This window comes from Sarcophilus harrisii, chromosome 4 (assembly GCF_902635505.1).
Source record: "Sarcophilus harrisii chromosome 4, mSarHar1.11, whole genome shotgun sequence".
Taxonomy (NCBI): Eukaryota; Metazoa; Chordata; class Mammalia; order Dasyuromorphia; family Dasyuridae; genus Sarcophilus; species Sarcophilus harrisii.
The window spans coordinates 461,485,296-461,506,255 of NC_045429.1; the positions used below are offsets into that span (position 1 = coordinate 461,485,296).

Consider the following 20,960-nt stretch of genomic DNA (forward strand, 5'->3'; position numbering starts at 1 on the left):
ATCAGCAGACTGCCTTTGTTAACTTAGAATAAAATTGCCTCCGCATTTTGCACGCGCACATGTGTGTGTGTGTGTGTGTGTATGAGATAGAGGGAGAACATGTGCACACATCCATAGCTGAGGCTTTTTTTATTTTGTTAAATGTTTGGGAGATGTTCTTCAGTGAAAGAGCTGGAATTTGATATGAACCTAAGGGCTGCTGAAGGGCAAGCTGCCGTTAACATGTGGTCCTTAATTTGCACAAATAAAATGGCTCCCGTTCTGAACAGACCTTGTTCCAGTGTTCAGTCTTCTGGTGTTTCAGGAGCCCACCCTAGTGTTCTGACTCTTCATCTGCTCACGTTTGTGTGCCGAGTTCCCACAACACACTTAGGCTCCAGGCTCTCAGAGGGGCTCTCGGCCTCTGCAGTCAACGCCGTTGCTTCTCCCAAACAGGCTCTCCATCCTCTTCACCGCAGAAGCTTTCTCTAAACCTTTTGCTCCCTCCCCTTGTTTCCCCCATAATCCTATTCCTTCACTTCACAAGCCACAAGCTCCTCCTCCTCCCCTTCTACCTCAAACCTCTTTCCTTTAATTCCCCCAATTTCTCTTCCTTTATTCAGTCTCATCTCCTCCCCAAAGCCAGCCCTTACATGACCTCATCCCTGTCTTCTCCTGCAGATTGCCTTCCCCAGCAGTCACATCTCCTTCCGACTCTTTCCCCTTTTCCTCTCCTGACTCGTTGTCCCTTGCCCTCCGTCCTTTAGATCCTTCCTAGGTCCTGCCACATCCTCATGGGCCTTTATCTCCAGTCTCCTTTTTCATCCTTGTTGCCTCCATCTCTTTCTCCTAAGCCCTCCACAGTCTGACTAGTGCCCTCTCTTCTCTCCACAGTACCCAGCCATCCCTTGGTTGCCATCTCTTATGTTCTTTTTAGTGCCATCTTACTTGATGTGATGCCCTTGGAGGCTCTGGCTAGCGCCCTCTTGTCTTCTCTCTTGGCTTACCCTTTAACTGGCATCTCTGTGACAGACTCTCAGATCTCATTATACAAACCCCATTTTCCCCAACTCCAGTCTCTCATTTCCAGATGACTGCTGGACATTTCCACTGGATACCTTTCTAACAGCCATCCTAACTCAATACGTCCACAACATTATTCTCCCCACCCTTAAACCCAGTCCTCTTTAAGACTTAATTGTTTCTGTCAAGAGGTCACTGTCCTTCCAGTTTGGCCTGCTTTGCCGACTCAGGAAAGGCCTCAGTCTCCCTCTTTCCTACTCCCCAGATCAAATTCATTGCTAATCTTATTTGATTTCAGCTCTACAATCTCATCTGTAACATTATGTCTACTTAACCTAGCCACCATCTTTGTCCAGATGCTTATCACTTTTTCTCAACTACTGCAATAATCTCCTTTTCTCCTCCATTGCATCCTCCATCATAGAGCTCCCAGGATGACTTTGCTGAGCCACAAGCCCAGCCATGTCCCGCCACCCACATTGCCTCCATCTACACCCTCGGTAAACTCTACTCGATCCCCTTTGCCTCTAGGACCAAGTACAAGGTGTCCCAAAAGTCGTCATGAATTGTTAACGCTGTTGAAGCTTGAAATGACCCTGTGACTTTGGGAACTTCATTTGGTGTTTAGATCCCATATAATCTTTATAAGCTGCCCTTCCAGACCGATTTCATGACTCTCTTTCGTGCCTGCCTGTGTTCCATTCGGAGATGTCTGCCCCACGTACCTCCAATCTGACATCTGTTCTACTTCAGTGCTGGAATCTTCTTTCTCTTCACCTTCAGCTCATGCTATCCCCAGATTTCTGAAAGTCTCAGCTCCAGGCTCCACCCATGAGGAAATCTTTCTGGATTTTCCCAGTTATTGTACAACTACCCCTCCCCCCCCCCCCGCATTATTGAGCACTTATCTTTGTACGTGTTGTTTCTTACATTAGAATGGCAGCTCTAAATGGGAATCAGTTCCCTTTTTGTAGCTCCAGAATCGAGCAAATAGTAGATGTTTATAAGTGGTTGTTAATTTGAATTGAATTGAATCAAAACCTTTCTATAACTTATTCAATAGCATGTAAGAGTTCCGGTAGGCCCCAAATTCATCCCTTGAGGCTAGCTCTCTGTACTTAGCTAGGCTGGTCCTCAGATGATAGGAATGCTGCCCATTACTGGCCCGTCACTCAGAGCTATTCCAGCTTGATGGGAGCTGACCGAGCTTTCGCTCCTCTGCCATACTTCAAGAAGCCAGGGTCGCCTCTACTCCATCATAAGGTAGGAAGATTTCGGTGGACTGATCTTAGCGCTTTATTTTAGACAGTAAAAACAGATTAATTTGCCTAAGAAACATATTAGAATGAGTTTATTGATAACAGTGATAGAATTTCTCTTTTGGCAGCGGTCTCACTTCATAATTTATTTGAAATTAAATGCGCTTTTTAGGATTCTTTCACTTAACTATATTTGTATTAATATCAATCATTACTCGATTTAGCATTTAAAAATTCTGTTGGGTAGGACTTATGTAGGAAACTACTATAAAGAAATATAAGGGGCAGCTAGGTGATGCAGTGGATAGAGCACCAGCCCTGAAGTCAGGAGGACCTGAGTTCAAATGTGTATATACATTTGAACACATATACATATATTATATATATGTTCACACACACATACACACGTGTGTATATATATATACACATATGTATACACACACACACACATACACATATATATCTTTCCAATAGCCGTCCCAGCTCAGTATGTCCACAGCATTATTCTCCTCACTTTCAAACCCAGTCTTCTTTCAGAGGAGATACACACACGCACACACACACACACACACACACACACACACATACTTTTCCAGTAGCCATCCCAACTCAATACATCTACAGCATTGTTCTCCCCACTCTCAAAGCCAGTCTTCTTTCAGAGGAGATAGACACACACACATGCACACACAAGAATGCTCAGTTATTTATCTCAGTTTTCTGTACCTTTTTATCTTATAGATAATTTAATTCAGATCCTTATTTTAGTTTTGTGTTTTTAGAGGGATTTCTTTTCATATGAACCTTTATAATTTAGAAATTCATGTGTTGTCACATTTTCACCTCATTGTTTTTTTATGAATTTTAATGGAAGATGGAGGCACTGAAAAGTGGGGTCAGTGCTCACTTCAGATTAAACGCAGATCTCCAACAAGTGAGATCATGAAAAGGATAGTCCAACTCTTCTACTATTCTATGAATCCTTGAAAGCTCGTCTTCATTTTAGAGCTCAAACCCAGCTGGGAGGGATGAGTAGTTACTGTCACTTGAAAGCTCTAAGTAAAATGCAGTACAATTCTGTGGAACTATTTAGGAATGTCCCTTTTTTTTTTTTTCAAAACAAAACAAAATATTCTAAAACTCAGTGAGTTGATCGGTTTTAAGTATGAGTGCCTTAAAAACTCTGAGCTTTAGTGTAAATCATCAGCATTTTGTCAGAATTCTGGCAGAAATGTGAACTGCCCCTTTAGAGGGGCCTCAGAATTCATTTTGTTTTAAGCAGTTCTATTCTTTACTTGTCACAGTGAATCACAAATTTGATTTCAGTTGTCCCTGTGATCTGCCCTGCTCCAGCAAATCCGTGCTTGTTTTCCACTTTGGAGAGGAGGGCTTGCATTGCTCTTGTTAACGGCGGTAAAATGAAGGAGAAGATGGCGAGCCTTGTCCCTTGTGTTGTGCTGGTCCTGAATGTGATGCAGCTGGAGATCGGCTGCAGGGCTCATTTTCACCATGGGGACAGCCACGGCCAGGGGCTTCAGGGCGGGCCTCAGCCCCAGGCCTTGCTGCAAGGATGGCCCTTCCTTTGCTGGTCAGTGGGCCTCTCATTGAGCTTTGTAAAAGGGACTGTTATGAAAAAGTGAGATTCATTTCCATGGTTATAAAGAGTAACTCACCAGGAAAAGGGCTTTGTTAGGGAGTGCCCTGCGTGTCACCTGGAATGGTGCTCTGGAAGACAACATGGCGTCTCTGAGGGGTGACTGTGCAGGAGACTGGAGAGGAAAGCCGGGCCCTGTGTTGCTGGCACTGCACTTTATATTAAGTGTCTGGTCATGTAGGAAAATACCAATGTTAAAATAAAATAGGCTACAAAATCATCACTTCCTTGTCCTTCCATAATGAAGTCCTCCTCCAGGCCATCATCATAGCAGGAGTATTAACTTGTGTTCTAGTCATTCCCAGGGCTATGTGGGATAAAATCTAAATTCCACTGGTTAGCTTTCCAGGACCTTCAATCCCCATCTCAGTGGACCCTGCTCCCCTTTCCACGCTCTGCTGACCAGGCAAAGCACCCTTCTCTCTATTCCTCATGACCCTCCACCTCCCATCTTCGTGTCTTTGCCCACAGGACTCCCTTACTTCTGCTATACAGAGATCTGTTCTTCCTTGACCATGCCCCTCAGGGCCCGTCATTTATATGAAGCCGCCACCCAGACTTTTACTTCTTTTCATAAATTTGGATTGCTTAACTTGATGCTATATCTGGTTTTTCTATGTTCCTCTTACTTCCTTTGAGATGTAAACTTTTTTCGAATAAGAGCTGTTGCATTATTTGTGTTTGTATCTCCTACCTACCCCTGGTCTAGTGCCTGGTACGTAGCTGATACTTAGGAGGTTCTGGTCGAGGGTTTGCTCTGTAGTCTCTGGATGGTTCTGCTATGCTGGAAAAGCATCTGATCTTGGTAACAGATTGAGTCTCCTGTACAAGAAGCAGCACTTTATCTTTAGAGAGCCTCCTTAATAGTAGGAGGGCCAGTAGTTGAAGAATTGGTTGGTTGGGGTAGCCCAGGAAACTCAGAAAAAAGTCCTGTGTCCCTTGGTCCTGTGGCAGTCCTTCTAGTTTTGGCATGGTAGTCCATGTAGCGTTAAACAGTCGATAAATGTTAAGTTGTAGGTCCTCGGAATAGAAGATTTGCCCACTGATGAGCAGATTAATGAGCTACTGGAACTGAACCGTACTCATATTAATAGTCTCAAAGTTACCAAAACCAAAACAAGGAAGTTGAAGTAAGGCAGAGAGGAACACATAAAAAACCAGATACAGCATCAAGTTAAAAAATGAACAGGCATTTTGATAGTGTGTTATGTGTTAACGAGGCACATAGCCAGGCTCTGGGGATACTGTTTTTTGTTTGTTTGTTTGTTTGTTTGTTTTTAACTTAAATAGACCAGATCTCAATGAGCTCACATTCTTCCAAGAAGAGACAACATGAGGCAGGTGAATAGAATATGTAAATAGACAGTAATGATGGGTACTAATATCTTGGGATGGGTCATATCAGGAAAAGCCTCTTGAAGAATCTGGCAATTGAGCTGAAACTTGAAAGGCAGCCAGATATTCTCAGAGTCAGAGGAAAGGAGGGAAAGCCTTCTAGGGGTGAGGGACAGCTAATGCAAAGATGGAAGGTCATGTGGAAACAGTAAGCCAGTTACTTTGGTTCGAGTGTCGAGTGGAAATGTGAAAGCAGCCTGGCAGGCCAGATCCAGTTGAGAGCGATTGCATGCTGGAAGAATAGGGTCAGATCGTGGAGCTTTTTGAGTAGGGTAGGCATTTGGTCCAAACTGTGTAGCTCTGTGGAGAGCTTGAAGAGAAGGTGGATTTGAGGACCAGCCAAGTTCTTAGGATGGGCCAGAGGCAAGGCATTGGAGGCCTGTACTTGCCTAGGGTACAGGTGGCCCGAATAGAGAGAAGGGACTAAGAGGAGAGATCTTGTAGAGTTGGAATAATCAGCCATGGGAGGTAACTGCGTGGATATGGGAGAGGTGATGAGTGGGAATAAGACTCCAAGGTGCCTTGGCTGTCCCCACATATTGACTGGACGTGTGCTGATGATCTTGTTTAAATCGGTGTTTAGCAGGATGGTTGAGTTTAAGGAGAAAGAAGAAATCCTGTTTTGGGTGTGTTTGCAGCACTCGTGGGATAGCCAGGTGAAGATGTTGAGCAGACATTTGGAGATGTGGAACTTGAGCTCAGCAGCAGAATCATCCGTCCTTTTGTCTGTTGGGACTCATGATGAGCATAAGGATAAAGATCACCAGAGGGATGAATCGGTCAACTAAGAGCATCAATCAAGCACATGCCTTTAAGGGCTGGGAAGTATAAGAAGCTGTGAGAATATAGTCCCTGCCCTCAAGGAGCTCACATTTTATTTATTTATTTTTAAATAATAGCTTTTTATTTTCAAAAAACATGCAAAAATAGTTTTTAATACCCTTGCAAAATCTTGTGTTCCAATTTTTTTTCTCCTTCCCTTTCCCCACTTCCTCCCCTAGACAACAAGTAAGCCAGTGTATATTAAACATGTTTAATTCTTCTATACACATGTCCACATTTATCATGTTGCACAAGAAAAGTGAGATCAAAAAGGGAAAAAAAAAGAAAAAACAGAAAGTAAGCAAACAACAAAAAAGGTGAAAATACTATGTTGTGATCCACATTCAGTCTCTATAGTTCTCTTTCTGGATACATATGGCGCTCTCTATCACAAATCTACTGGAATTGGTCTGAAAAGTTGAAGAGAGCCACATCCATCAGAAGTGATCATTACATAACCTTGTTGTTGTGTATACAATGTTCTCTTGGTTCTGCTCGCTTCATTAGCATCAGTTCATGTAAGTCTCTCCAGGCCTTTCTGAAATCATTTTGCCGATCATTTATTATAGAATATATATATATATATATATATATTATATTATATATGTAATATATATAATATTTCATTTATATAATACCATAGCTTATGTTCAAAAATTTTAAATGGACATTGTTTTACAAATCATGTTGGGAGAGAAAAATCAGAGCAAAACCATGGGAAAAATTTAAAAAAACAGAAAAGAGAAGTAAACATAGCATATATTGATTTACATTCTTAGTTTTTTTCTGGACGCAGATGGCATTTTCTGTCCAAAATCCATAGTGCTTTGGATCACTGAACCAGAGAACAACCAAATCTTCCATAGTTGATCATCACACAGTCTTGCTGTTACTGTGTACACTGTATTCCTGGTTCTGCTCATTTCATTCAGCATCAGTTCCTGTAAATCTTTACAGGCTTTTCTAAAATAAGCTTGTTCATCATTTTTATAGAACAATAATATTCCATTACTTTCATATACCACAACTTGTTCAGCCATTCTCCAACTCCTGGGCTCAGTTTCTGGTTCTTAGCACCACAGAAAGGGTTTCAACAAACGTTTTGCACATGGTAGCTCCCATTTTAATAGATATTAGATGATTATAGTCTGTGTACCAATATCTGTTGTGAGAAGGAAAGAATAGGGAATGTTTTCAAAGAGCTGGATAAGATTCCCCAAACCCAGCCATCCTGTAGTTTCTACTCAGTGACTTTAGCATGAAGAAGGTAGGGGTAAAAGAAGAGGAGGAGGAGGAAGATGGCAAACAACCTGGATATGAGAAGGAAACAGAACAGAACCTTGGGGGTCGCTCCAATGCCTCATGCCTGCCCATCATGATGATACAGCTGTGTTGCTCAGTTACTAATGACCTGATTGGAAAATAGAGATATTCTTGGGCTCTCCTGATTTTCTTAGTGAGGGGCCCCTGGTACCCTTCATACACAGCAGTCCTTGCTTTAGCAAACCTGCCTAGTGGTGGTTCCTCTGCCCAAGGCCTCTAAGGGGAGGGAAGCCGTGACCACCTGAGCGTTTCAAAGCATTGGGAAGGCTGTTCTGACATCAGACTTAGCCGTGCTTCTTTGCTGCTCCCCCATTGCCAACTTGATCTAATTCTGCCATCTTTAGTCATCACAGCCTAATCGCCCTCCCGCTGCAGCTCTGAGATGCAGGTATCATTGCTTCAGAAGTCTTTGTTTCTTCAGATTAAACATCTCCATTTCTAATAATTGATCTTCATCTGGTCTCATCAGTCCTTCACTATTCTGGCTGCCATCTTCTGGAGCCTTTTAGCTACCCAGTGCCCTAGCCCTGGCATCCTGAGTGTCATACACCAGATATGTTCCAGTCCTTTCCATATCAAGTATTCAAATGGATCACGGATGTCCAAAGAGAGAATGGATGACTGCAGAGCTATTGAACCTAAATTTTACCATTTTTCTGCAGGAGATTAAGCAATATAAAAGAGATGCCACAGAGTTGACATAACAGTTTAGAACACTAGCTCATTTATGAAATCCTCTGGAGAAAGTGGTGGAGTTTGAAGAATTCTGAATCAGCAAACCATAAACAGTGAGACTGAGAAACAAGCATGAGGAATCACATGAAGGAAATTGATTTAAGTCCCAGCTGAGTCATGCTCCTCTTAGAGAATTTGCAAATGAACAGCAAATAAGTGGGATGTGGAATAAATTTGTGCATCTTTTTGTTAATTTTCATCATCGGTGATAAACTCACAGTTAGACCCTGTTCCATCAGGCTCTGTTATGTGAGAAGTAGAAATGACCCTTCAGAAGATAAAAATTGAGAACAACCATGGGACCTAACCAAAGATGTACTGAGAGCCTCCTTGTTGGAGCAGGGATAGCTATTGGAGAAGGGCCTGTAGGCAGCATCTAGCCTTTGTTTCTTTATAGCCCCTCTTTCCTCCAACTACTATTTTCTGAATTCTTGGAAGAGTTCAGAATAAAATGTTTCATTCAATACTTCTTCAGTATCTAATCCCTGGCTTCTGCCCATGATATCAAATATAGGAGACCATTCAATCCTTCCTTCCTAGCCCTTTTCACTCTGCCCCAGATATTTTACTTTAGACCTTTTTCCTTCCTTTGTATGAGTTAAAATATCCCCATAATAACAGTCTGTCATTTTTAGTGGCCAGTCTTTCTCTTGTGAAAGTGTGGACAGCAAAGTACCTCAGGGAAGGAAAGCTTTCAAAAGGATGAAAAAAAAGCCATGATGATATTAATATTCAGTAAAGGTAACTGAGAAAACTTCACTTGCTGTGGAACCACGTGCCTCTTTTCTCATCATCATAAAATCTCTGGACAAATTGTCTAACAGCAGATCAGACACAGCCATGAAGTAAACATGAGAAAGGAGAAAGGTTTTCATAAAGGAGTCTCTCAGCTCATCACATTTTTAGGCACAATGGTAGAGTCTGCTGGGATATGGGGTCTGATCACAAAAAGCATTTGACTTTAGAAGAACAGAATGAAGCTTCAGGGCACTCCTAAAAGCAGGAGTTTCACATGCCTTTATCAGAGTTCGTGCAAGATGCCTCACAAATTCAGTCACAGAAATAATACTAATTAATGATGTCAAAGAGGATGCAGAAAAGAAGAGAGATGATTATTTGAAGAGCTGGAGCTGCTATCTGCCATGGAAGATGTCTTGGTCCAGGTCCATATGGGAGAGGGTGAGTTCCACCAGATGCTCTTGTTTGCAGATAGGGCTAATTACCTTTAGAGAACAACCTGGGTAAACAAAAAGACTCTTTTTCTCTGCATGACTTCTCCCTTGATTGAGCAGAGTGACATTTGTTCAGTGTATAAAAGCCCTTTTTGAAAATGTGGCTCATTTTCCCCTAAAAAGCTGATGAACCTGCTCTTGTGACTTAATTGCTTAAGGAAGTTTAAACTGAATATATAGCATCTCAGTCACTTAAGACATAAAATTCCCAATGTACAAGTAGTCCTAAGTTCTCAAATTTGACATATTGCCTGCAGATTTAGAAGTCAGTCCATCTCCTTGACCTGGGGCACATGCACATGAGACTAAGTAGAACTGCATCCACCAAAGCCTTCTGTGCTAAATATTCTTTCCAAGTTACTGTTAAGTTGGGTTCCTTTCATAAAATCTTAGATTATATGTGAGCATCTCGTTTTATTCTCTTATTTCCTAAGGACTTTAATCAGTCTGGGGCTCAGAGGTTGTGATTCTCATAGAGGAGATGCTTCAGTATTTGGAGCTTAAGCTATCAGCAGTTATCCATTAATGGGAATAGCTACAGAATTTTCACCATCTCTAGGGAATCCCACTCTGAGCTCTGCAAGGCATCCTCCCTAACTAACCAGCACATGTGTGTTTCCTTCCTTGCTTGCTTGGATTTGAGTTATCCTTCTAGTTTCATCTTCCTCAGAACCTTATATTATCTCAGCACACACATGGAAGATGCCAAAAATATACATTTTTCTCTGCTGAGCCAAGATTTGGCTTTTTAAAATAGTCAGCAAAAGATGAATAGCATAGGATCTTCTTTTCTCTGAACCCAAGTCAATTTTGAGACTCTAAAAGATGTGGTTTCTTACAGAACATAATTTATGAAGGCCTTCCTTTCCCTTCTGGGCTTTTCGTTCCAGACTCATTTGTAGATTGTGCTCATGGAGATTATAGACATTTGGTTTGGTCGTTGCTTACATCCTTTCAGTTATTACTGTTGTTTGAGTCCTTTGGTATTTTCCCTTCTATTAGATACCTTGGGAAATGATCCCTGGTATTTTCAGAACTGTTGCCCCCAGTACGATATTTCTTCAGTGTATAGTTGCCTTTTTCCAAGTCGTTTTTCCTTGATTTTCCTAGAAGTAGGACATTTCCACTTCTTGCGTATCATATCGGGGTCTGCGATGTTCGCGTTTCAACTCAAATAGAGTTCCCCTGTGTTTTTAATTGATAATAGTTTGTTGGAGAAATGCTTATTTGATGACTTTTCCTTTCTGTCACTTGGTTTTCAGGACAGTGATTTCCTTGAGTGGTTCAGGCCAGGGGAGTCGTGATTACACATAGGATCTTCATAGAACTGCTGTTTCTTCTACTTTAGTATTGGAAATCACCTTTTCTTAAACTAGTTCGAGCATGGTCTGCTCATACACAGAAAATTTATTTGGAAATGATTCTCATCTTAATAACCAGTAGCTGGATCTCTCTTTCTTAAGATAAAATTTCAGTTTTGTTCATGTTTGCCTTCCACATTCAGCACCTTTGTATTTTCTGCTTTTTTGTTTATAATTTGTATAGATATAGTTTTGTTTTGTATCACTTTTCATTGTCTATTCTTATATTCAACCATGGAACAAAAAAAGAAAGAGAACTAAGAAAATCAGCCAGCTTATCGGAGTCTGACATCAGATGCATTATTCGTTAGATACGTACGTGTTCAGTAACTATTCCCTCACCTCTCTTGAGAAGAAAGGGATGTATGTTGCTTATCTCTTCCAAGGCCAAGCTTGTTGGCTTCTTCTGAAAGAAGGCTTTTAGGATATTAAAGTGTGAGGCTTCTGAGTCACTTAAAAACTTAAACCTTGTTTATTTCTTTCAAATCAGAAAAGTATTTTCAGAGAAAAAATTTGGGGCCATCAACGTCTGTTCGCACCTTCACATTACTCTCACTGATTGTCATTTTTTTGGTCAGACATACAAACAGGAATAAAATATTGAGCACAAAACTATAAACTCTCAATATTTTCAACTTGTTTGAGCCACCAATATTTTAATAAGAGTTCATGTGTGTGAAGGTGTGTGTATGCACACATAAATACAATTAGGGAAGACTGCTGGTAAAATATACTAATGGTGACTTTTTATTTCACCAGATTTTACTATTCTTTCATTTTAGTTCTATTCTCTAAGTCTAGCTGTATTCTTTAAGTCACTTAAAAAGAAACGTCATACCTGTTTAGCCAATTAAGACATTTCATTAAAAAAACCTTCCACATCAATAACCAATACTTTATTTATTTTAAAAAACAGCAGTTAAAGCCATTTGTTTTAGAAACATTTTTGATTTTAATTTTGTGTCAGGTTGTTTGACCTGGTTTTGCATGTTACTCTGCTTTTAGGTCATGAAATTGAAAATTATTTAATGATTTCTTTAAATTTATAATGACACAAATGAATATAAAACTTGGGTTGAAATTGAATTTTATTTTGATATTTAATGCCCAGAACACGGACAATCACTGAACACTTCACTTAGGATTTGGAACACTTCCATTGTCAGAATGGACACATTTATATTATCTTTTGAAAGAATTGTTTTATGGTGAAATCTAATTCAGGTTTTATTCACTTATAATTTGCAGTGCTGTTGATAGTAACTAAGCTGAATATTGTTTTGCATCATTTATAGAAAAAAGGCTTTATTATCAGTATTTTAGGGATAATGTTTAATCTGCCTAAGATTAAGACTATTTTTCAGCCCTTTAAAAGCTTATTCACATAAAAAGTATTAATTAGAAAGTAGTCTTATCTATTAATTTTGTTAAGGTAGGCATATAAAATATACTTAGCAATCCTTTATGCCTGCCTTGGACTTATATTTCAGATCACAGTGTATTTATCTAAAAAACCTGTCATTTGGACTATTTCTTTTAGTCTGAGCAAGGAGATTTTGTTATTTTATGTTCTTCTTTTTTGAAGACTCATTACTAGGGTTCCATTGGTGATGCTTTAAAAGGAGTAAACAGGTGCCATCATAGCCAACATTCTGGGGTTTGAATGAATATCTTGCACCTTGAAAACTTGGCATTTGCTTGGGTTCTTTTGCTTTGTCCTTTTTCTCCTTTTGCCAAATGAAAGGTTAGCTGTTCTTTTTTATGAAAGGTTGGAATCACAAAATTATATGATAAGGGAAAATGCCGGGCCAGATGCAACAGCTGAGGACGTTTATCCCCTTCACCCAGGGCTATGAAGTTTCTTTATTTAAAGGCCCACAAAACAAAGTTTTTGTTTTTACTACAGTCCGGCCCTCCAACAGTTTGAGGGACAGTGAACTGGCCCCCATTTAAAAAGTTTGAGGATCCCTGGCCTAGACGATGCTCTTATTTGAGTCACTTAATTCGGCTCCTAACCAGAGATTCTATAGTTTCATTTCCTTTTGTGGCACTGAACTGCATAGAGATCTTGTTAAAAACTTGTTTATGTTAAATATCCAATTTACACTTCTTCCTATAGTAGCAGAAAGAGATTAGACAGGCCAGAGGGGTTGGTACTCTGTGCACCTTGCTACTTATATATGCTCACAGAGGTTGCAAGCCAGCATTGTTGCTTTTAAAATCAGTTGTAAAATGAGGGTTGCTTTTTATTGTTTTCTAATATTCCCCTTTTTCTTTTCTTGAAGGTTGACCTTGCCAATCGAGTATCTAGATCGTTGACATCTAAAGGATCAAGATGGCGATCCAAAAATTCAGCAGAAGGTACTTGGGGAGCTCTGGTCTTTAAAAATGTCTACAGTGTGCGCCATTTGTAGGGGTTCCCTTCTTTTCTGGGGATGATCGCAGGGGATGGTTTTAAGGAGAAAAGAGATTTCTAACCGTGAGCACCAAGAATGTAATAGGAGAAAACTCCAGAAGGCATTCTTGGGGTGTGGGGGGAATCAAGGAATGGATGACAACCTATGGAGGAAGTCTTCATGCAAGAGACACGTCTCCTCTAACCAGGTGCCTTGTGTCTGCGTATTTGACTGGGCACATGGGTTTGGAGCTAAAGGTCCTTTGGATGGACATTGGTAGTGGTGCGTTCAGTCCCAAATAGGCTTCAGGACCCACACTGACTCTGCTGTCCAGGACGGGCCATCACAGATTAACACCAATGGGACTGACAAAGCATGTCTGAGGGCCGGTGACGATAGATCCCAAACCAGTCATTGTTCTCTGAGCGTGTGTTATGGGAAGCTTCCATCAGGCAGAAGCAAGTCCGGACAGGCTGTAGGGGGGTTGGGGTTTCATCTTCTCACTTGTGCTAGGTCCTGGGTGAATGCGGAGCAGGGGCTCGGCTTCCGTCCGGTCCCTGGGAGAAAGCAGTCTTGGAGCTTGTGTGTCCCAGCTCGGGACCTCCTCCCAGACACTTCTCTACTTCTTTTCTCTTTTATCACAAAGATGATAGGCCCAGGGATTAATGATCACTGACTCCCAGCATGACCGCCAGGAAGGGCTTTATTCTGTCACTTCTTCTCCCCTTACCCTTCTCAGTCCGTCCTCCCCCGGCTGACAAGCTAAGGTTTCTGACCCACTGTTCCCAAGCTCTGGAAGCTCTGGTGGTTCCTCCTATTTCAGGAGAACACAGAGCTTAATGGCATCTGACTCTTGCGCATCCCCTCCCTCCAGCTTCTTGCCAGAGTTGCCCAGGCTGCCACTGACCAGGCTGCCACTGACCAGGCTGCTTCTGCCCATGCGTGATATCCCACTGTATGCCTTTGCCAGGCTGCTGCCCAGGCTGTTGCTGCCCATGCATGACGTCCCACTGTGTGCCTTTGCCAGGCTGCCTTGGACTTTTGAATGGGCTTTGTTGGCTGGCAGCTCCTGGAATCCCAGGCTTCCTGCTGAGCATAGCTCAAATGCTGCCCTACCCACCCCCCACGAGGCCTCAGGCCCTAGGACATTCTTGGGGATGTACCTGATGTATGTTCCCCCCAAGCCTGCAGTGGGGACTGTTTTTGGCTGGTATGCCCAGTGCCCGGCATGCTGCAGGTGCTTAAGGAGTGCTTGGGGGATACTTGCGTCCTGGTGCTGGTTAGAGCTGCCCCTGCCCGCTCACTGCCAGGCTCTTAGCCCTTTGGTAGAGCTCTCCCCTCCCCGCGCTCTCGGCAGGTCTTGGCTTCCCCCTCAGGGCCGAGCACAGGCTTTCCCACATGGCTGATGAATGAATGAATGCCGGCATGGCTCCCGCTAAGAAGAAGCTGAACATTGGCTCTCATAGTTGACTTGGATGCCATTTGGCCCTCGCTCCTGGCCCTGAGATTGCGGGAGCCACATTTTGTTTAGAAGAAAGTGCCCCTTTTGCACACGGATGTGCGGGTCATGTTTGGTTATGGATCCGAGGGTTCGCATCCTCGCTGTGTTCCACATCAGAAACGGGTACGTGACCCTCATGGAGGGATGTGATTCGTCTGTGACTGGACAAGCGCTTGCATCGGCAGACTCCGAATGCCGCGGGCCGGGCTTCCCTGCGGTCAGTCTTGATGCTTGACTGCAGAGTAGCAGCTGCCTCAGTCTGTGTCTTCCTCCTTGTAGAACTTGGAGTGAGTGGGATTGCAGAGACTAGAATGGAAAGCCGGTTTTCCTTTTGATGAAGTAAGGAGTCAGTCCATCAACATTTATTAAGCACTTACTGTGAACCAGGACTGGGTCAACTCCTGGCTCTATAAAGACCAGAGTTTTTGCCCTTGATGATTTTACATTCTAAAGGGCCAACAGGCAGATTTACAAGTATGAGCCTAATATGTACTAAAATGCACACCCAGCCAGCTGAGGGGCAGCCTGGGAACCAGGATAGTGGGAGGGGCCCTGAAGGGGCAGTAAAAGTAAGGCCACTAGGAGGAAGGCTAGCCCTGGAAAGGATCAGTAACTTGAAGGGTTTTTCCTCTGACTTTGTCTTAAATTGATATGGCCAGGGCAGCATCTGCATAGAACCGTGTTCCTGGCTCCCTCCAGGGGGCTTCTCTGCAGACAGCCAGGCCTGAAAGGCGCTCCAGCCTGGGAAAGCCCTGCATCGCCCGTGGGCCTCTGGGAGGGGAGCGGGTGCCTGGCTCTAGGAAGATGTTAGCGCCTTGACCTCCTGGCAGGCCCCCCTTTCTGTGAGGGCATGCGGGGGCGTCCTTTGGGTGACAGGCAGAGCCACCTGGTGCTCGGGGAGAGGACGGGCCCCAGTGTTGGCCTGTGGCTGCACCATCCGGGGTCTCACCTTGGCCACCTTTAAGGCTGCTGGTTGTGGAAGGTGCCCCCTCACTTTGCTAAAGGAAGCCCCCCAGGAGCTCCCCCCATCAGATCACTCATCAGAGAGAACAACCATGGCAACAGCCATAACAAACACCAAACTTCAGTTTGTATTTTCACATCAGAAGGAACAACACAGAATGGTTGAAACTAGACTTTTTCCCAGGGAGGGGGGCGGGGAAACCCCCAGAGCTTTAGCTTTAGCTTCCATTGCTCCTGCGAGGGGTCTGCGGATGGGTGACCTTGGAGCCCCGCACCCTGACCGGCCCTGGTGTGGAGCGCAGCTGTGGCTACTCCCAGCCTCTGTCAGAGGGGGCCTCGCCTCAGGATGTGACTGTTGTGGCCAGAGCGTCTGAGCAGCGCCGGGCGCAGCTTTCCCGTGGGATTGTCCATCCCTCTGCACAAGCCCCCCCAGCGCTATGTCAGTCACTTAGCTGAGTGGGTCTTTATTTAAATACTGACAAGTCAGCTGTTCGGAATCATTAGGCACATTTTAATACTTTGTGTGAAATGTTTTATGTCAGGAAGAAGGGAAGATAATATTGTCTCAACTAAGACTATTTCAGACCCAACTGGGCTGGTTAAAGAGCCGGAGCAGCAAACGGTGTCACCCGAGATAGGTAAGGAAGTCGCGCCGCTCAGCTCTGACTGTGCTCACATGCCCTTCAGTCTCATGTTCAACGTCAGGAAAATGGGCTAAATGATCAAATGGGCCCGAGTCCCAGCCCTTTCATAGTGCCCCCTTGTGGGCCTTCTCAAGCACCTGCTGCCTTAGCATGTTATCCACCTAGGTCTGACCGGCTTGGAAGGGCAGGTTGGGGGCCACAAGCCTTGCCTGTTATGGGGTATTGTAAAAAACAGGACATTAAACGGATGGTCAGGCTGGGAAAAAGGGTTCCAGAGATCCTGGGCTGGGCAGGCCCTGGTGCCCAGTATGTAGGGGTGAGTGAGCAGTGCCAAGGGGTGCCCCGGTGATAGATTGGGCGGGTCTTACAAGTTGGTCCCTTTGCTTTAATCCTCACTGATGACAAGATCGGAGGCTCTGCCTTCTCAGAAGCCTTGTAGTCTCCCCTTCCTGTGCCCTGCTCCCTGTCTGCAAGCTTGCTGCTTTGGCTTTGAGATTCCCATGACATGGAGCTCATTACCTTCCCTGGCAGCCCCTTCCCTTTGGGGCGGCTTCTTGGAACACTGAGCCTAAACAAACTGGGTTATATATATTTTACTCATTGTGCTCAGTTTTGTTCTAGAGTGAAGAAGAACCAGATTGTGTCCTCTTGCTCCCCCCCCCCCCCCCCCAACAAGCCCTTCAGATGCTTGGAGGCAGCTCTCATGGCTCCCCTAGGTCTTCAGTATCTAAAAGAAATGAGAATTCCCTACGCTTTGCTTTGCAGTTTAAAATAGTCTGGTGTTGTTGATTCTGCTGAGAAAAAAGGTCTCCAGTCTTTCCTCTTGATTCAGAATTGGGAGCAGATCCTTATTCCAGGCTGTCTGTCTGCCAGCAAGCTGCCTCCTACCTCAATTTACTTCTGTTTCATGTGGTATCATAGCTGGTTCCAGCACTTCTGCTTCTTATGACTTAACTATCCAGAACAAAAGCTGGCCCTGCAAAGAGCTCTCCTCTGGCCGGAACTTGTCCGGCCCTCAGTTTGCCCAACTCGTAACACCGTGTGGCCATATATTCTGATTTTAAACAGACTGTCCGTTGAGATGCTCATCTTCCTTGTTTAAAGGTTCACGGTGCCCATTGGCAGCAAAGTCGAGACAGATTATCGAGCATTGTCCTGTAAAAGCAGCACCCAAAGCCCATGTCAAAAAGGGGTGGAGGGGGATAGAAGGCAGAGGAACAAGTTCATCCTTCCAGGGGCCTTTAGAGTCCAACCCAGCGCTCTCCTTAAAACCATCCTGGAATGGAAGCAGGATACTTTGTCTTTTAGATAAGAGAAATGAGCCTCACTCAGGACATATCAGACATCTCGCCCCAGAAGTGGGTTGGGCCTCGTTTCACAATCTATTTCCTAATTATGTTTAATAAACTTTTCAGCATTCTTTCTTTACATTGTGAGTTCCATAGTCTCTCCCTCCCTTCCGCTTCTCCCCCAGCCCATGAAAAGGCAAGCAACCGATAGATTAATTTTGTAGGTGAAGTTGTGCACAACTTTTCTTATTAGTCATGTTGTAAAAGAAGCACACACACAGAAAAATGAAGTTAAAAAGCTATGTTTCAGTCAGCACTCAGGATTTATGGGAGCTCACTTGGGAAGTGGATGCATTTTTCACCATTGATTCTTTGGAATTGCCTTAGATCCTCATCTTGCTCAAAGTAGCTAATTTATCAGCGTTATAATATTATCATCATCGTGTACGTCATTCTCCTTGTTCTGCTTACTTCCCTGTGCATCAGTTCATATGGATCTCTCCAGGTTTTTCTGAACCATTATTTCTTATAGCACAATAGGTAGTACAGAGAATAGAGCCAAGCTGGGCTTGGAGTCAAGAAGGCTCATTTTCCTGAATTTAAATCCTAGCTGTGTGACCCTGGGCATGTCACTTCATCCTGTTTGTCTCAGTTTGTAAAATGAGCTGGAGGAGGAAATGGCCAACCCCTCCAGTATCTCTGCCAAGAAAACCCCAGATGGGGTCCTGAAGAATCAGACAAACTGAAATGACCAGCCAGCATTTCATCGCAATCCTCCGTCCCATCTTGTTCCCATCTTGTTTAACCATTCCCCAGTGAATGGGGAATTTTCCAATTTTGGTTTCCAATTCTTTGCCACCACAAAAAGAGCAACAATTAGATTTTACAAATAGATGCTTTTCCTTCTTCTTTGATCTCTTTGGGATATATACCTAATAAGAATATTGCATTTCAATTCTTTTAGTATTTTCAAATTGTTAGTTTTGTTATTTTTTAGTTATCAAATATAAATTTTTTCTTTCCTATCTCTTTTTATCCACAAAAAAGAAAGGATCAAAGAAACAACCCCTTTATCACAGAAGCATAATCTCTATGGGTCCCATCCAGATACGTCTTTCTTCCCCTTCGTTATCCTTTATAGTCATCGGCAGCATTTTTCAATTACGTGGTTAATTATCAAAAGGATGGAGATGATAATGATGATGATGATGATGATGATGAAAGAAAGAAAGCTCTTAGACCTTTCAGAATTGTTTTTATAAAATATTGGTGTTACTTGTACCCTATCTTTCTGTTTTAGCTCATTTCACTCAGTATCAGGCCAGCCAGATCTTTCCATGTCTCTTAAAGAACATCCTATTCTTCTTGGATTACTTCATGACATTCATATTCTGCAGTTCGTTCAGTCTTCTTCCAATTTTCTTTGTTTTTTTGCCACCACAAAAAGTGCTTATATAAATATTTTTGTGCATTGAAGGTTTTTACTTCTTTCTTTGATCACTTTGGGTATAGATCTGGCACAGGAATAGGTCTGGCATAAGGTTTTGTTGAGACAGGAGAAGACAGAGGTCCTTGATACTAGCATAAAAGGCAAGTACATTGAAAGTTGGCTCTCCCTGCCAGTGAGTTTTTCAGTAGGAAGAAAAAAAGATCCTTCAAATGAAAAAAAAAATGAGGAATTAAAAGTATGTTTTTTTTCTTAATCCATGCTCTGTGCCCTAAAGCAAGTCTGTAATATTTGCCTTCATAGCTCACTTGATAATTATATTTGTAGTATTGTTTTGATTTCATAAATTAATAGCTATCTGAAATAGAACATTCAAAAATGTTTTTAATCTATCAATGGTTTCTTTTAAGTAAATACTGTTTGTTATTAACTTTTAGAAGTTTTCCATTCTACTTAGTAAAGCTTCCTTTTCTGATATTTGTAGCATTTTTCAAATAACATAGCTTCTCCTATTATAGACTATTTCTTCAGAAAATTTTAAACATTGTATTAAAATTGTGCTTTCACTAAGAAAAAAAATGAGGATCAGATTTCTTTTTGTCTCTTCTTCTGATTTTATACTAATTGTTAATGAATCAGTGAACTCTCCAGCCCTCAGTTCGCCCAACTCGATGCACCGTGTGACCATATCTTCCGATTTTAAACAGACTATCTGTTGAGAGGCTTAGCCCTCCTATGTCACTAGGGTTGGCTCCTGGGAATATTCCCCCTTGCTATCCTTTGGGACATCAGCTGGCTCCTCTGTTTGCTAGCCCAAGACTGTCCAATCGGGCTAGTACTTACCTGTGCCAGCTTTAAAAAGTATTTCATTCTTGTCCTCCCTGCCCTACCCACCCAATCTGGGAAATTGCTTAGTAACTCCCTGCCCCATCCTCAAGGCTCCTGTGGGAAGAGAGAGAAACTAAATCCCAACTTGGAGCAAATAGTTTGGAGGGAGGGGCAACCACAGAGAAGGGGGGATGGCCATTTTTGACTGGTTAGCAGGACGTAGAGATTCAGGCAGAGCAACTTAGCTGAGGCCCGTGCCGGCTGCCTGTCTCCCCATACCAAAAGCAGGGAAAATAAGTGTCCTTCACTCCTATCACCAGAAGCAGCCCTTTACTGAAGCCTTTTCAAGCAAACGCTCCATGCCATGAGAAACCTTAGATAAATAAATAACGAGCTAATAACAGAGGGCTAGAGCATTCAGCTATGATTGCAATTGAATTGATTGGATTGCAGATTACAGTCTTAACTGCCTGTTCTAAACTATTTTATGTCAGGAAGAAGGGAAGCTAATAATAATTCAGCTAGTGTTTCAGACGGCAGCCCAGCTAGTGTGTGGCATGAAAACACTGAGCCAGAGCCGACAGCCAAGATGAAAGGTAAGACTCTGCTCTGGCTGCGCCTTTCTGGAGTGACTAGGGCCTCCTCTCTCACCCTGAGCTCTCCCGGAGGCCCTGGCCATTGGAGGGGACCTTCCCTAGAGAGATGTAGGGGGCCGCTCGGCCGATGTAAGGCGATTGGAGCCTCCAGGAGCTCCAGGTGACTGACACAGGCCCGGCTTCTGTCTGGCATCGTGCCTGCCGGGGGCCCAGCAGAATGGGCAGTGTCTTGTCTGTTGGAAGGAAGAAGTGACCTTGGGGCTTCTTCGCCTCAAATCCAGCCCTCTCCTGGCTATGCCTTTGCTTTGAGCCCCAACTCCAGATGGTGCATGGCGTCTCTTTGGCAGCGCTTTTTGATGTCATTGTGGGATTTGTTGTCAACCTCAAGGCAAGAGCCACTAGACAGTGCTTTGAGCTCCCCTCAGGTCATCTCACAGTTAGAAAAGTTCTTATAGTTTGTTTTAGCAAGAAATCTGTTTTCCAACACAACAGCCTGTGAGTGCTAGCTGGGCC

The 20,960-nt window shown here is 43.2% G+C and overlaps 1 protein-coding gene across 12 annotated transcripts in view; it reads left to right on the plus strand.

Moving 5' to 3' along the window:
• Nucleotides 1-20,960, plus strand: part of TRAF3IP1 (TRAF3 interacting protein 1) — a 64,515-nt gene that overhangs the window by 14,411 nt on the left and 29,144 nt on the right. For 6 of the 12 annotated variants that reach the window (XM_031968263.1, XM_031968264.1, XM_031968265.1 and 3 more), the window contains 3 exons: nucleotides 13,069-13,144; nucleotides 16,186-16,281; nucleotides 20,346-20,447. In XM_031968263.1, coding sequence (XP_031824123.1) covers nucleotides 13,069-13,144; nucleotides 16,186-16,281; nucleotides 20,346-20,447 — 274 coding nt within the window. The remainder of the gene's footprint in view (nucleotides 1-13,068; nucleotides 13,145-16,185; nucleotides 16,282-20,345; nucleotides 20,448-20,960) is intronic. The other 6 variants (XM_031968270.1, XM_031968271.1, XM_031968272.1 and 3 more) reach the window with 2 other exon arrangements.